At 45.8% G+C, this 15,882-nt stretch overlaps 2 protein-coding genes across 2 annotated transcripts in view; one reads left to right on the forward strand and one right to left on the reverse strand.

The window, feature by feature from the left end:
• arhgap10 (Rho GTPase activating protein 10) overlaps window positions 1–7,916 on the forward strand; it is a 40,222-nt gene extending 32,306 nt beyond the window's left edge. Inside the window, exons 22-23 of the mRNA XM_053855881.1 lie at window positions 1,704–1,795; window positions 5,408–7,916. Coding sequence (XP_053711856.1) covers window positions 1,704–1,795; window positions 5,408–5,496 — 181 coding nt within the window. The 3' untranslated portion in view covers window positions 5,497–7,916. The remainder of the gene's footprint in view (window positions 1–1,703; window positions 1,796–5,407) is intronic.
• Window positions 7,917–11,338: 3,422 nt separating this feature from the next.
• nr3c2 (nuclear receptor subfamily 3, group C, member 2) overlaps window positions 11,339–15,882 on the reverse strand; it is a 60,587-nt gene continuing 56,043 nt past the window's right edge. Inside the window, exon 9 of the mRNA XM_053857834.1 lies at window positions 11,339–15,512. Within this exon, the coding sequence (XP_053713809.1) occupies window positions 15,357–15,512 (156 nt within the window). The 3' untranslated portion in view covers window positions 11,339–15,356. The remainder of the gene's footprint in view (window positions 15,513–15,882) is intronic.

Here is a 15,882-nt window from a genome sequence, read left to right on the forward strand (position 1 = left end):
ATGTTTGGAGTCTTTACCAGAAGTTTATTAACAGAATCTATCTTTGGTGATCAATATGCTCAGCTGCGTACTCTGGTCGCAGTTCACTGGCAATGACTGACGGAAAACAAAAAGATGTTAACAGTTTTCTCGTCGGATATTAAAGAGTCAATCATCGTAGATCACAAGGCATCAGGTCACATGGGGCAGAATGAAAAGCTGACTCAGCAGAAGGTGTCCCCTAGAGGTGGCAACCCAGAAATACTCAGTTGAATAACTCTATAAAATGTACAGTAAAAGGTTGACATGAACCAAAATCCTTTAGCTGACAAAGATCTCACGGTGGGCGACGCAAGTGGAACGCTCCTTCCCCAGCTGAAGCAGGTGGTAGGAAGCTGGCGCGTTCAGGAGCGAGGACTTTGCGGTAGAAACGGAGTAGAAGATACACAGCAGATTTATTTATTCATGGACTCAGTTCCAGACGGTGTTACGCATTATAAGTCAAATTCAGACTGAAGAGTGAAAAACCGCCAGACACTTGCTCCGCAGATCAGTGGAGATCTGGTGCTTGTGAGGAAGGACTCAGGTCAGCGGAAGCAGATAACTTCATCTTTCTTCAACATTGATTTCAGAGTTCTGGTTAAGTTTAGCCATGTGTTTTGTAGCGTTATGGCAATGAGAAACCTCACTATGTCCCCACAAGGATAGAGATATTAACTTGTATGTGACTGTGTGCAACTGTTTATTTGTCCTTATGGGGACCCATTCTTGACGAAGCATCTCCTTATGGGGACCTCGTGCTTTTGTGAGGACAGTTCCCCACAAGGTTAAGCCTGGATTTGAGATGAAGACGTCAAAATAACTGGGTCATTCTCACTAAATTGTTCTGTATGACAACTCTGACCCGCCAGACATTTGCTCCTCGGACCAGAGGAGATCTGGTGCTTGTGAGGAAGGAGCAGATAACTTCATCTTTCTTCAACATTGATTTCATCAAAATAAAGTTTGGGTCCTGCTGTCACTCCCTCGACAGTCCTCCACTCGCACAGATAAACATTTTTTCCTCCCGGAGTACATGCCTGAACCCTCTTCCTTGTGTATGAATGACGCGCCTGAGAGTTTCCCGTATGAATTATGAATGAATTCCACCGCTGTGAGACGTTGAGGTAGGAAACTGTGGCATCCACGTCCCATACACGTTTGGACCACTGCGGCCATCTTGGATGTTCTGATCTGGCTGAAGGTTGGTGTTACTGGTGAAGACAGAATGTCAGCGCGTCGCTGGGAAAACAGCGTTGCAGAGCAACGCTAGTTTTGTGGCTGTTAAACTTGAGAGCAGCCAGAGGTTTCCCTGGCGCTCTTGTGTGTGAAGCCACTTCACAGTCCCCCTGCCTCTCTTCAATTATCAAAGTCAAGTTGCTCGGCTGCTGCCGGTCCTCTTCAGAGCCGCCTCCTGTCGTGCAGGCACACGTGCGCAGATGCATGTGGGTGTGTTTTGACGCGCTGGGCTGTCTAGACTGGAGACGGCGCGAGACCGCGCATCACCCAGATATCTGCTCTCCCTCTCCGTGTTAGCTTGGCCTGGTTCGTCTGCGCTGTCTGCAGCCAGTCAGTGAATGAGCACACGTGCCCCGGGGCCGGGCCTGAACTGTGAGCTAATCCTCCAAGAAAAAGAGGAAAAAAAAAAAAGGCCCGCCAGCTCACAGATTACCTTCATTTTTCAGTGTCACCGGCCGGAAAGCCAAGGCGGTGTATCCATGTGAAGCGGAGCACGACTCCGAGCTCTCCTTCCAAGTCGGCGCAGTCTTCCACGCTGGTAAGTGTTATCGCCGACGCCAGTCACTTAGAGTCCGCCGCGGCATATTGGACCCGCAGAAAAAAAAAAAAAAAAAAACCAATCGGAATCTTCAATCGAATTGGGAGATAAGAGCGGGAGAGGGGGAGCAGAGGGGAGGGCGACGTGCTGGAGCCCCTCCTCAGTGTGTCAGGGTTTAAATCACCCCCGGAGGAAACGCTGTTCTCCACACAACACACAAGGTTTCCACTCAAGTTGGTGTCAATCTTTACTGATGAATCAGTGTTGAGTCGAACCAGAGACTCACTTGACTCTGAGGAGGGTTGAACACTGAGGTGGAACCAAGACCGTTCCTAAATAAGGTGGAAGAACTTCACGTTAGGGATGGACGATATGGACAACAAACGTTATCGCGATATATAATGATACATTTTCATTCTCTTCCATGTGTTGGACACGACAGTCGCTCTGGAAACTGGTTCATGATGAAACTTATTAGTGGAGTTTGTCTCCAACATCAGGATTTGTTTATGTTTCAATATAACTGTTAACTAAGTGTAGAGATGAGAAATTCAATGTTTCAGGTCTCTGGTAGAAGCCGCTGGTGTCTGACAGACTGCTCTGCCAGCTTTATTTAGGGGTTAAATTGAGCCGTCTGTCTGCTGTGTCTCATGTCTCTGAACAGTTGACTTGAACTATGGAGCAGTCTGGACACATTTCCTCGATGCTATTGAAGAAATATGAGAAACCATGTGAAGAAATTATCATTTAGTCATATTCTATTCTCCAAACCAATATACCAACAGTCAGTCCTTTGTGTTGTCTGATGAAAACCTTCACAATTCTCTCTCCTAAAACGGTTGTTTTCATTGCCGTATTGAAGAGTTCACTCATACTTTGACGCTTTAGAATTTGTTGATGGTCCCTAACTGATCGTAGCATTAGCGCTGCCTGTGAGAGTGTGTCCACAATCAGTGAACCCTAATGGGGACGCGGAAGAGGACGCAGCCGCTAATATTGGAGCAGAGCTCCGTCCAATATCCAACTATTTTCACCAGCGCAGCAGGAGACCTGCATGTGTTGATGTGAACCAAGGCAGTCGACCGCGTCAGAGAACCTATGAGGACCACTCCATCTAATAAAATAAACACACACCCAGAGACTCAGAGTCGACCAGTATTAAAAATCAGTTTAAAACTACGATCATGAACCAAAGCGCGGCACGCTGTTCGGTTTCGTCATGTTCACGTGTGCAAGTCCAATGCAGCGAGTGAGCTGCGTGTTTATCGAATTTATCGTGAGCTTCAGAATTGTCATGGTGGAGACTGTGTTTGGTGGTATATCGTGTACGATAAGTTTTCGTCCATCCCTACTTCGCGCCTTCATCTGTCCACCTGTATGGCATCTTTCCCATGGGACTCTCCTCTCATTCCAGTCCTCTTGTTTATTCACTCACACACAGAACCCACGGTTTTGCCTCGACTTTTCCCGTCCATACGTTCTGTACCACTGCGTGTGTATGTTTCCTGTCAGCGCTGCGTGAGGAGACTCTGCTGTCTATAAGGCTCCTGGCAGTTTTGAAAACGCTCCTGCACTAATAAATGGTTTGGTGCCGCGATGTGCATAGCGAATGTGAGAGCGGTCAAAAGGTCTCGGCGCTTATAGATTCAACAGGGGAAATAACAAATTCCACCAGTTTTGTTTTCTCCACCGCAGTTATTTTGACGTCTTCATCTCAAATTCAGGCTTAACCTTGTGGGGACCAGCCAAACTGTCCTCACAAAAGCACAGGGTCCCCATAAGGAGATGCTTTGTCAAGAATCGGTTCCCATAAGGACAAATAAACAGTTACACACAGACACATACAAGTTAACATCTATCTATTGTGGGAACATTGTGAGGTTTCTCATTGCCATAACCCTTTCCCCAGCCTCTCACCCTAAACCCAACCCTACAAAACACATGGCTAAACTTAACCAGGACTCTGAATCAAACTGAAACCCAGTAAGAATGACCCGGTTATTTTGATGTCTTCCTCTGAAATTCAGGCTTAACCTTGTGAGGACCAGTCAAAATGCCCCCACAAAATCACAAGGTCCCCATAAGGACTAATACACAGTTACACACAGACACATACAAGTTGATATTTCTATCCTTGTGGGGACATTGTGAGGTTTCTCATTGCCATAACCCTTTCCCCAGCCTCTCACCCTGAACCTGACTATCAAAAACTCATGGCTAACCTTAAACAGGGCTCTGGACCACGCTTGAGTTTACACTCACAATGCTAGAATGATCAAGTGTGGCCCCTGAAAACACCTGCTAACCCTGGTCCCTCCTGCCCACCTGCTTATGTAAGACTCTAACATGAATGCACCAATGTCCAGTCCCCAGACATTCAACATCTAAACTTTTCTTCTTAAGTTTCTTCTTAAGAACAAAGATTTTTCATGATCATAACCCAGATGTTGTCAAGCTTCAAGGCTGTTGGAAAACTTTCTGTCCTCTCTGTACCTCAAGTAGTTTAAAGAAAGAGATAACGTAGTTGACCTGTCTTGAGACACTTTTAGGGACACTAGCAATGTCAAGTATTCTGTCCACATATTCGGAAAGAAACCTGTTGGCTTGTCTGGGGTATGAAATAACATCTAAATAAAACTAGTACTGAGACCATGATGGTGATCATCGTAGCCATAAGTACTTTCTATGATCCCTGGTAGGAGGCATGAGAAAAACATCCCACGCCGAAGCTTGGGTCTCTAAAGTTCCAGTGATCAATGTGTACTCTTCATTCATGGTCTACCACTTCAAACTTTCTTCATCAATAAAACCTGATGGCAACTCGGGGTGAAGTGTTAAGGACGACGTGTGAAATGCAGATACGTCCTCAGACTGTGGGGGGCAGCATTCCGCAAACACGGTGTTCCGTCAATTCAGAAGAAGAAGGCTGACAGACGACTGTAAAACAAAAGTAAATATCCTGCAACAATGAAGTAAATAATCCATAAAGTGGGCGAAGACAACACAATGGTTGTCCTAATATTTGTATCTATAAGAAAATCCTTACATTCGCAGCTCGCTTTCGTTGTTGCTTTGGGCGCCATTTTTTTATTGGCTAAAAATCAGCAAAGCATTCTGGGTCGCGTGAGAATCCCTCACTCCTAAGCGAGATACCTTCTTCAGTCTTGCTCCTCGGCTCCACTTCCTGAGCATCGGAAGAGTCCTTGCACCCGCGCAGTTTTTCACCTCTGAAGTCACCCTGCTTGCACCGTTCCGCTCACGTGAAGGTGCAGTGCAAAAGATCGGAAGAGCATCGCCCAGTAGTAGTAGTGATGAGTGTGCAACGCTGGAGCCATGAAAAGATGGAGCTGTTGAGGGTCGGTTGGTGTTTGTTCATCTGGTGCCTGAGGGCCAAAGCAAAGGTGCCGCACCAAACGTTCAAGTGGCGCGATCCAAGACGTACAGTGGAGTTTATTGTGTCGGCTTCAGACCTCTCGCGCTCTGTTTGCTGTGACATAATCCGACAAACTCACTGGAGCCTCTGTGTCCTCTGTCTGCTCTCCCTCTTCCTCCCCCCCACACCCAACCCTCGCCTCTCTGTGGCGCCTGGTGACGCTGTGTCCTCTCGTGCAGTGACCCTGTCTCGGGAGCCCGGGTGGCTGGAGGGAGAGCTGGAGGGGAAGCGGGGCCTCATCCCTGAGAACTACGTGGACTTCCTGTGAGACGTCACCTTCAGCTTGTTCATGCCTGGATACACAGACGCATGTTGTCGACCGGTTTCTGCATGTTTGTGTTCATTTACATTGGTGTGGGCTCCATGCACGTTTCTGCTTCACCGTCCCGAGTCACTTGGCAGCATCAGCAGAAGGCCACCGTCGCTCCGTCGGGGACCTCCTTCTCCTCAGTTATGCATGGTATCCATGAGCTCCGGAATCATAGAAACAATCCTCGGGAAGCAGCTACTTGACAATCACGTACAGAAAGTGCCTTCGGAAAACGGAACACCTTCATGGAAGCAGCTTTTTGGGGCAAATCCCTGCGTCGCCAAAACTGCCGTGTCATCAAAACCTGTCAGCACATTTCGAGCCTTAGTTGAGACAAAAATCTGTCAAAAGTGCCGTGACTTGCTCTCTTATATATATATATATATATATATATATATATATATATATATATATACACACAGACACACACACTAAGGTTAGGTATAAATATATATATATATTTTCCGATCTTTTTCCCCCACGAAAAAAAAAAAAAATCCTAGTTATTTGCACTCATGTCCCATCATCCTGAATGGTTCATGAATAAACAGTGATAAAGCTCGATGTACCCGAGGCCTCCAAGACTCTCACACTACACATGACAGAGATCCTGCGAATGTATATTTTCAAACCTGTTTCTGTTTTCTCCCTGTCGTACCAATGATTGTGTTTTTATCCGTCATCCACGTCCTTCAGGAAAGTCAAACACTCCCACATTTGTTTTAAACCGTTTTTTTTTTTTTACGCCAAGTAATCTAAGACAAAAAAAAACCTGCAGTATTTTACTGTCGTCCGTTCGTCTGTGTGCTGCCAGATTTTAAGAATTATAAAAATACCAAATATATTTTCTGTGTCCGTTTGGTCTTGTGTGATGAAAATGTACTCCGACTTTGCTATTTAGAGTAATTTAAGACGCCAGTCTTCAGGATATACGAAATATCTCCTCAACTTTGTATAATGTTTCTGATCAGTGTTGAATAAAGTTCTGGTTTATTTTACCTGGAACCTGCTTTTTTTTCCCTCCTGATTCTGCCTGTTGTTTTTGCCAGTTACAAACATCCATCATGGCAACTGTCCTGTACAGCTTCCCTTACTCTCTGGTTACCACGCTTCAGTTCACCCTGTCTGCACTCTCCTCTTCGCCTCCCACCTCCTTCACTTCCATCTCCCTCTCATTCATACTGTCACTGCAAATCACTATATCATCAGCAAACATCACGGTCCATGCAGACACAGGTTAGCCAAAACAGACAAGAGGAGCTGATCCCAGATGTTTTGGGCAATAATAACTCCTCTAATGGCAGCGTCCAAGTCTTAATATACAATTTGTCTTCTTCCCCATATCTGCCATGTTGACATCTAACTTGAGACTCCGCCCACAACAAACCAACCAACTTTTTTTTTTTACCGTGACTTGAGAGGCAGGTACAGTGAGTGAACCTACTCAGTCGCTGGCTTTCTAATCCCACGAAACAATCGGTGGAAACTTGTCTTTCAGTACCGATATATTGGAGTAGCTAAAATGCTAACCTCGCTAGTTAGCTATAGTAGCATCCTTTTCACTTTAATTGCAATATTAACAATTTTTTAAACATAGCAGTGCTGCCGTTACGATGTCCTATGAAATGTAAAACAGAGCTGGAAATTTTTTTAATGATGACTCAGCATTTTCAGAGCAATAAGTAATAACGAAAATAAACATTCTTCTTAAACAACTTCTCAAATTCGTAGTGTCGCTGACAAAAAACTTCTCACTTTGGCATTGTGTTTGACATCTTTAAGTTGTTTCATTACTGACGCTCCAGTGGTGTGCTGGTCCCCGTGAAACACGTCTGAAGGAAGAATGTGGAAAAGCCTTGCCGCCACTCTTGAAGCCAGACTTGCAGACTCCGTTACAAAATCTAGTTTGGGAAACCATTCTTATTTTACCATGCCAGTGTCTCATGTCGAATTATCGATGAGTCATGTGTTTCGCCTCCTGCCTTCTCCTCAGTGACCAAAAATAAACAAGGATTTATTCTCTCCGTCTCGCGCTGGCTAGAGTTACCCAAGCCTGTCTCCGTCTATTGAACTGCAGGGGGCCTTCTCACTTCTGAATTCACTTAAATGGATCTTTTCTGGAGACACTTCCGCAGCCTGGCTGCTCCACATCTGGGTCGATGAAGGCTCCTTTGCTCTTGTTAACGTGGTTACCTTCGGCTCAATCCTCATCGGCTGCTCGGGTCTGATTCAGAACATGTGTAATGTGTCCAAACTACGGGCTGAACCTTAAGTTCTGTTCGTTGAGATGTTTCAGACATGTTGTGCTGGTGCCCACTAAGGGGCTCTTCTTTCTTGTAGAGTGAGCTCATGGCGTCCCATGTGAGCTCTGCATTTTTATGTGCTAGCTTAGCCACGACGTATAAACCATTATAGAGTTTCGAGTGTTCGCTGCTCCCCTCGCCGAAGATCGTACGTAAGAACAGTACGGACGAAATTTGACGTCTCAACGTCCGACTATGGGGTGGGTGAAAACTGTTTTTCATGAAAAAAAAAAACAAAATGGAGAAAGTGAGTTGTTTTCCATCAGCTAGCTTCAGCTGTCAATCGTACGTAGGAGCACGGGAAAATTTGATTGTTCATTTTACGATGTCTTGGCTGTTCATACCTCGGTATAGTGACCGATCATTCGGCTCTGTTGTGAAGTAAAAAGGAAAATTAATAGGGAAACGGCAACCTCAACAAAAGCAGCACGACTGGAGTGCGCCATCTTTGCACAGTTCAAAAGACTTTCCACAATAAAATGCCATGCCTGACCGTTATTCGTATTTTACTGTGAGAGCTGCGTAAACATTATAGCATCACCGGCGAACATCACTCCGAAGCGGCGCCCGACTTCTGTGATGACTTGGGTTACGAGTCAGATTTCTGAGGTTTGAACGTCGACCCATCCTTTATGACACTTGTCCTAAACTCTTCAAAGACATCGCCTTTTGCGCCTCTGCGAATGCCGTGGGATTGACGATTCACGTGTGACCGAGTGGCATGGCTCCGCTTCGCTGTTCCCGGTAAAAATTGAGCACTCCGTGTTTGTGGTGTAGTTTGTATTTCTTCATCCCCCAAGTTTTCTTTAAAAGCATATTTATCTCCCCTCACTGAAGACGGTAGAGCAGAACGGTACGGACAAAATTTGACTTCTCAATATACAACGATGGGGGTGGTGAAACTGTTTTAGGATTTTTCATGAAAAAAAAAAATACAAAAGGATGGACAAAGTGAATTGTCTTCAGTCAGCTAGCTTCAGCTGTAGGAGAGGGAAAATTTGATCGTTCATTTTACGATACCTTGGTTGTTCATACCTCGGTATAGTTAGCGATTGTTGTGAAGTAAAAAGTGAAATGAAGACGGAAATGGCAACCTCAACTAAAGCGGCGCGGTTGGAGTGCGCCACCTGGTGGGGAAACGCGTCCTACCGAGACATCAGTTCTTGTTTCTGTGAAGTACAGTTCAGCATTTCAGCAAGGTGGCCAGAGATGTAGTTCGGCCTGACGCTAACTCTTCTGCCGAGCGACTAGGTCGGTGCTATGAGCCGGTGTGGTCCGGCGGCAGAACTTCCTGGGCCTGTAGCGGCGCGTGGGTCAGCGGCTGCCCATTACCGTGACGAGATGCCGTTGCCGTGGAAACAGGAAGTGATGTCCGCTTCTCTGTGCGCTTCAAGATGCAGTTTTCTTGACGTCTTTCTCAAGCTCGGTCCAGATGGTCACATGACCATGAACGTGAGAAACAAACATTCAACTGATGAGGAAACACTTAAAGTCAATAGTAGTAATGGCGGGAATATTCCGAGGTTCTGACTGACAGTCGCTTGAGAGACTGGGCTCTTCTGAAGTGTGAGCGTGTGTGTGTGTGTGTGGCGGACAAGAGCTGTAAATGGAGGAGATTGAAGTGGAGGGAGAGGGGGGGAGCGAAGCCGCCATGTGCGCGGGCGCAGCCGTGAAATCGGCCTGATCCAATAGATTCTGGCATCACTACAAGTGAAAGGAATTGGAAATCTGGGGGAGATTTGGAGAGCGCCGTGGATTTGGAGACGGAAAGAGTGCGATTAAAGGAGAAGTAAAGAAAAAACAAAAAAGTCAGAGTGGAGCTTTAACAAGGTTAATGGTGATATTGCTCAGATGATGCCTTTCATTCCTCACTCCTCTCTTCCGGTTCCCTTCATCTCCCCTGGCTGCTGCTCCTCCGGCTCCTGGTCTCCATGCAAACTTTACTTTTTGGCTCATTATCGCGTCGGCGGCTCCAGCAGCTGCTTTGCAGCCGTCTTCATCAAACCGCCTCTTTTCCTTTCAGCACTTTCACTTTTGCTTCGCCGGTCCTCTGAAACGCTTCTCCCAGTCCACATGACCCGGCTCACTGATCCCAGGTTGGTCCTGGGAACCCGCTCCATCTGGCTGCAGTGAAAGCTCGGAGACGGAAAAGTGACTTGGAAGGGATGAGAGGAGGACGAAAGCTGCTCGTCGCAGCACCAACTCTCAAACACCAAACGTTTTTGAGTGCAGATGGCGGCGCCGTCCTGCTGAAAACCCCCGGGTCTTACCCACGATCTCCATTAGCCGCGGCTAGCAGCATTTAGCTCTACTCAAATGTGTTCAGTTAAAAAAGCCCCTGAAACTAAGCCTGGGAGGCTACAGCCAACTCTGCCACTGCTGTTTCTGAGTCTCCCGAAGCTCTGAACATGAACAGAGCCGTCAAGTGACGTTAGCGTTTTCTATCTGTTTTCATGTTAAAAAAAAAAAAAAAGTGTCATTTTTTTAATGGTATTAATATTAAGTTTATTGTCATGACAACCTTGTGTTTGTTGAAAGCGTTCGACAGTTTTTCAGCTCAACTTTAAAAAAAAAATAAAAAATAAAAATGACGGCGAAACCTCAGTTCACAAAGACAGGTTCTCGGCGGCAACAGATTATTTCCAAAATCCTGACCTTGTTTTCACGCTAATTCTTCTCCATTTTACCTCAGTTTACAAGCCGATTCTCAGGAGCACTTAAGTTGATGAGTTTAATATGAGCTGGGAACTGGACGAGCCAGTCGTAACGGGCTACAGAAAATTGTAAATACGAGTTTAGAATTGACCAATCGAGATCCAGCATGGCGGCCGTGGATGGTGGCGCCGTCCTGCTGTATCTGGTTGTGTTCTCCCTGCTGAAATTGAATTGAACACTGGAGGAAATTTGTGGTGATGCTACGCTCAAAATTTACTCTGGAATTCCCAAGCTCCGCCCCCGATGACGTCACCTGACATCGGATTTCCCGGTTGGATGGCGGGAGAATTCTTCCCACCCTGAGTTCACATTCCAAGATGGCGTCTCCACACATAAACAGGAAATAGCAGGTTAGAATAAATGGAATACACAGACAAATTTGTGTATTTCCTCTTCATCCCGCAGGTTTTCTTTCAAACGCATATTTATCTAGAAGTTGCTTATATTTGGACAGCGCAGGCTTGAGAATAGCTTTTGTGGATCTTCTCAATAACTGGAACAGCTCGGACTTCCAACCTGCGATGTTGGATGCTTCTAGTGCCTGAAAATCAACCAGAAAATATTCCGAAAATTTTGGAAAAATAGACCACCTGCTCACGCAGGTCTGGTTCTGTAACAGCGTGAACCGCCAAGATTCTTACGAGTTATCCAGGTCACCAGATACGATTCTTATCTGTCACCGTAGCAGTGTTCGCTCATGCTAGCTGCGTTTAGCTCAATGACTGTTGGTTGGTTTGTTATTAGCCATTAGCTTGAGTCAATTTGGCAACCGAACCAGGACGAATCAAAACCGACACCAAATAGCGTTGTTAGTTTGACAGTTTTATTAGAATCTTGCGAGTTCTGCGACACAGGTATGGCAATAATCTGCATCACGACATAACAGCAGTTGTTCCAAAATCTGTGGCTTGTGTTGAAGGGAGTCTACTGCACGTTTGCTGGGTAGAAGCTGAGAAACGCTGTACAAAGCATCGGGAACAAAAAAAGAAAAACACGTGTGTGTGTGTGTGTGTGTGTGTGTGTGTTGTTAAAACGTCGGTGGAGATATGGCTTAGTCTCTCTGTACCCGAACCCTCGACTGAAGACGACGACGTGACGCACGTACAGTGACGGTGGGAGCTAATGTGGAAGCGGGCGGCTTCTGAGATAAGAGTGAGAGGGATTATTAAACCACTGGACATCGGAGGTGATGAATGAGCGTTAAAGAAATACCTTGTTCATCTCCACCGCGGCTCTGCCTTCCTGCCGAGAGCCTGTCGTCTGAACAGCTTCGAACCTCATCTGTGACAGTTACAGTCGAAGACTTTTTTGTGTCCGAACGGTTTGAGCGAACAAACAAGTGGAGTCCAGGCGTCTGCGTGACGCACGGCCTCGCGCCGCAGGTCGGTCTGCGTCGGATACAAACATCGACTCATGAGAGCTCAGGCGGCGCTTTCTCTCTGCTTGTTGACATGACGGCGCCGTAACAACAAGCCGCTTAAAAGCAATTTTGAAAAAAATCTCTCTGAGAGGCTGCGGCTCGGAGGATCAGAGCGCAGCCAGAGCTGGAGCTGGTCCAGAAAAAAAAAAAAAAAAAAGATTATCAGAGTCATCTCCACATTTTTTTCAGTTTTTCACTAGTGCCATGATGGAGCGTGAGCAGTACAACTACAGACACTTACTGATACTCAGATGCAGTAGGTACGATTCTTATTCGCCATGTTAGTTTGTGCTAGCTGTGTTTAGCTCACTGACTGTTGGTTGGTTTGTTGTTAGCCATTAGCCGCGGCTTGCAGCCTTTAGCTGAACTCAAATGTGTTCAGTTAAAAAAGCCCCTGAAACTAAACCTGGGAGGCGACAGCCAACGCTGCCACTGCTGTTTCTGAGTCTCCTGAAGCTCTGAACATGAACAGAGCCGCAAACTTTTGTTTTCTATCTTGCTTTTATTGCCAGTGAAAACATGATTTTTTTGTTTGTTTCTGGCATTTAATTAGGTGCGTATGTCTGTTTTTCAGGTTCTTTTTTTTTCATTTTTTTTTAAATGGTATTGATATCAAGTTTGTGATTTTATTTTCGTGACAATCTGATGTTTAATTCTCTCGAAAGCTTTCAACGGTTTTTCAGCTCTTCGTTTTTAAGAGAGAAGAAACTAGATTTGACACCAGAAAGGCAAAATGGGCTTAAAAAAATACGGTGAAAGCTCAGTTTACAAAGACAGGTTCTCGGGGGCAACAGATTATTTCTTGTTTTCACGCTAATTCTTCTCCTTTTAACTTCAGTTTAAGAGACGATTCTCAGAAGCAGAAGTTAATGAATATGATATGAGGAAGGAACTGGACGAGCCAGTCGTCACGGGCTACAGAAAATTGTCAATATGAGTTTGGACTTGACCAGTGGAGATCCAGCATGAGTGCATCTGCGTTCACTCAGGTGAACACGCCACTTCCAGAAAAACACAAACCGTAAATGTTTTTTTTTTCTTAAATGTACAATCTGCTTCAGTTTCACGGCAGACGGCTCTCGGCAGGAAAACGCGCCACGGGTTTCCTCCGCTGATCTACTGCGACACGGAGCGTCGTGTTGTTTAAATTAGTGCAAAAGTCTCCTCTCCACTGCATCTTCACCTTTTTCTAGTCAGCGACTCGTGTTGTGCAAAGTCCTCGTTGCGTTTGAGTTTTCAGTGTCTCGACGATTCGCCGCTGTTTAGGATCTTTGTGCCAAAATGTCTTCATTTCCACGAATATCAAAACACACCATGTTGCACACGCACTGAACCAACCAGCTCGCAAAAACAAAAGGCGCAAATACTCACAGAAATGTTCGCTCTCCAACATTCAGGTCGTAATCTCTCCCTCGCGTACATTCACTTCTCGCTCTCTGGCGCCCCCTATCTGGTCCTGCCAACATGGAACATGGCAAGTGGGAAATCTCTCTCTCTCTTTTTTTTTTTTAAATATTCCAACGAGATGGTTAAAGTAGAAATGTTTCATACTACACTCGACGTAAAGACTCAACATATTATTTACAATATATACTGTAAAATTAAAAATCCGGTGAGATAAAAAAGGCACAAGTTTCCCTTTTTTCTTAAATTACAATGTAAACATCCCATCCAAAAAAAGCATGCATCAACGTCTCATTACAAAAAGGATAGATTTTTTTGTTGTACTTAAATAGTTTTCCAGCAAAATATAATTCTCTCAAAAATACTTTCCCGATCTTCCTATGGACCTTTTTATTCCTTAAAAAGTGGGGATCAAATGAAGGAACGCAAGAGAATCAGGGTCGTTCATATAGATCTGGCATCACATCATGACATCATCCAGCTGCGTTTACACGTCTGTTCACATTGGTTTTGTGCAAATCTCATTTTCCGCTGACAGAAACAAAAGCCTCATTCGCTCCTCACACTCAAGTCAAAACACAAATCGAACCTAATTGATGTTTTGTTTTTTTCCTTCCTCTCTTCAGTAGCATCGTAGTCTGTCCGTAACTGTTCCCTGAAGTCCTCAGAGAGCCAGGAGATGAGTTTGTGGTCCACGTTTTGGCCCCAAATCAAAGAGGAAATGAACAAGCTTTCATACTCGGAAACATCTGTACAACAGCTGAGCAGAACGTGTGAAAGACGTGGTTATACCTGTACATATTAGCCTTGTTAGCCTAAGCAGATTAGCGCTCCGATTTTTTTGTTTTCTTTTCTGATAACAACAAGAGTATGTGACGTGTGGATTCGTACAAAAATGCTCTGTATACAGAAGTGTTTTTGCCTAGAAAAGAAGCACCCTAGTGTGACGTGGTTAAAGGTCCCGTATTCTGCCTGGTTCGGCAAACTCCAGGGCGACGTGACCCCCCCCCGGCGACCTCTGGGTCAAGTGGGTGTAGCACTCTGAGAAAAAAAAAATGTCACATCCCTCATCGGATGTTGCTGGACGAGTCGGCTGAAGTCGGGAGTGAACCAAGGGTCAAGCTAAGAAGCTACAAGAAGAGCAAGGTTCCGCTCATTCAGGTCTCCGTCTGGTTGGCTCGGCTCAGACTGCGAGGTTCCTCCGGACTACACCCAGTCGACCGTCCAGCCCAGGCTCCGCCCTCTCCAACCCAAACATGGAGGGTTGTGGACGTGTTTTGTTTTGCCAAGCAAAATATCGGACCTTTAAGAAGAACAGCAGTGCTAGCTGTCAGTAGGTTAGTGTTCCGCGCAGCGCTGGATTGGCTCCGCCCCTAAATGATGACGCGATAGCTTCTCACGCTCGCGTCTTTAGCTTTGGACTTCTGCATTAGATTTTTCCTACACTTTGTGGATGAAGAACCTGATGAATATTCGTATCACGATGACGCTAGTTTAGCCCTTATGACTCTGTTTCTCATCAAGTTGTGTTGCAAAGCAAATCTAAAAGTCAGCGTTTTGTTGTTTACTGTCGTAGTGCTTTTGTTTGTGTCTGCATAAGCCAGAGTTAATATTTGAATCTGCTGTGTGCATGTGGAGTACAGCTGCTTGAAGGCATGTGGACAACACGTGAGTATTGTGTGTGTGAGTGAGTGAGTCAGACTGGGCTAGAACATGTATGGCTTCATCTCCATAGAAAACACTGTCTTTGGGGTCGTAGAGGTGAAAGGTGAAGGTGAACAGGGGTTACTTCAAAATGCTTAGTCAGATTCGCCACAAACGTGTCCGTGAGTCACGCCGCGCCCGACCCTCGCGGACAGTTCCAAATCCTTCACTGGTCTTTAGGTCTCGGCTCCCGACGCCAGCGTTCCGGCGCCCTCCTGTGGCCGAAGTTGCACATGTTTTTCAGCTGAGTTCTACGGCAGCCGGTCGTGGGGTCACTTCTTGTGAAAGTAGATGGTGTGAGTGAGTCCAGACTCCACCTTTGGTATCTGGTCGCTGATGATCTCTACCAACATTTCGGGGAAGTCCACCTTCAGCGCCTGAGACTCTCGGAACGTGTAGAAGCAGAAATCCAGTAGGTTCGCCACCAGCTACGGAGACACAAAGGACATTTCAGTCAAACAGCCGTCCTGAACAGATGCCCCCCACAACAGAATTTATCTCTACCTGGTCCTTGACCTGCTTCATGGCCCTCACTGAGCCATTTAAAAACGCCCTTCCTGTTTCCGCCACCACCTGGGGGACGGCCTACTTTTCCGCGGGACATTTACCAAACGCCCTTCTTTACCATGAATGTGATTTTAAAACTCAAGCCGTCCTTTCCGCTCACTTCGCTGCCTCCGTTTCTCATAAGAGCTGCGTTTCACTGGTCTGCAAAGCTTCAGGTAGGGGACGCACTTGAAGACTTCCAGTGCATAGCTACAGTTTTCACTGTCTAGTGTTTAAAACATTTACAACGCA

The sequence above is a fragment of the Synchiropus splendidus genome, chromosome 2 (assembly GCF_027744825.2).
Source record: "Synchiropus splendidus isolate RoL2022-P1 chromosome 2, RoL_Sspl_1.0, whole genome shotgun sequence".
NCBI lineage: Eukaryota > Metazoa > Chordata > Actinopteri > Syngnathiformes > Callionymidae > Synchiropus > Synchiropus splendidus.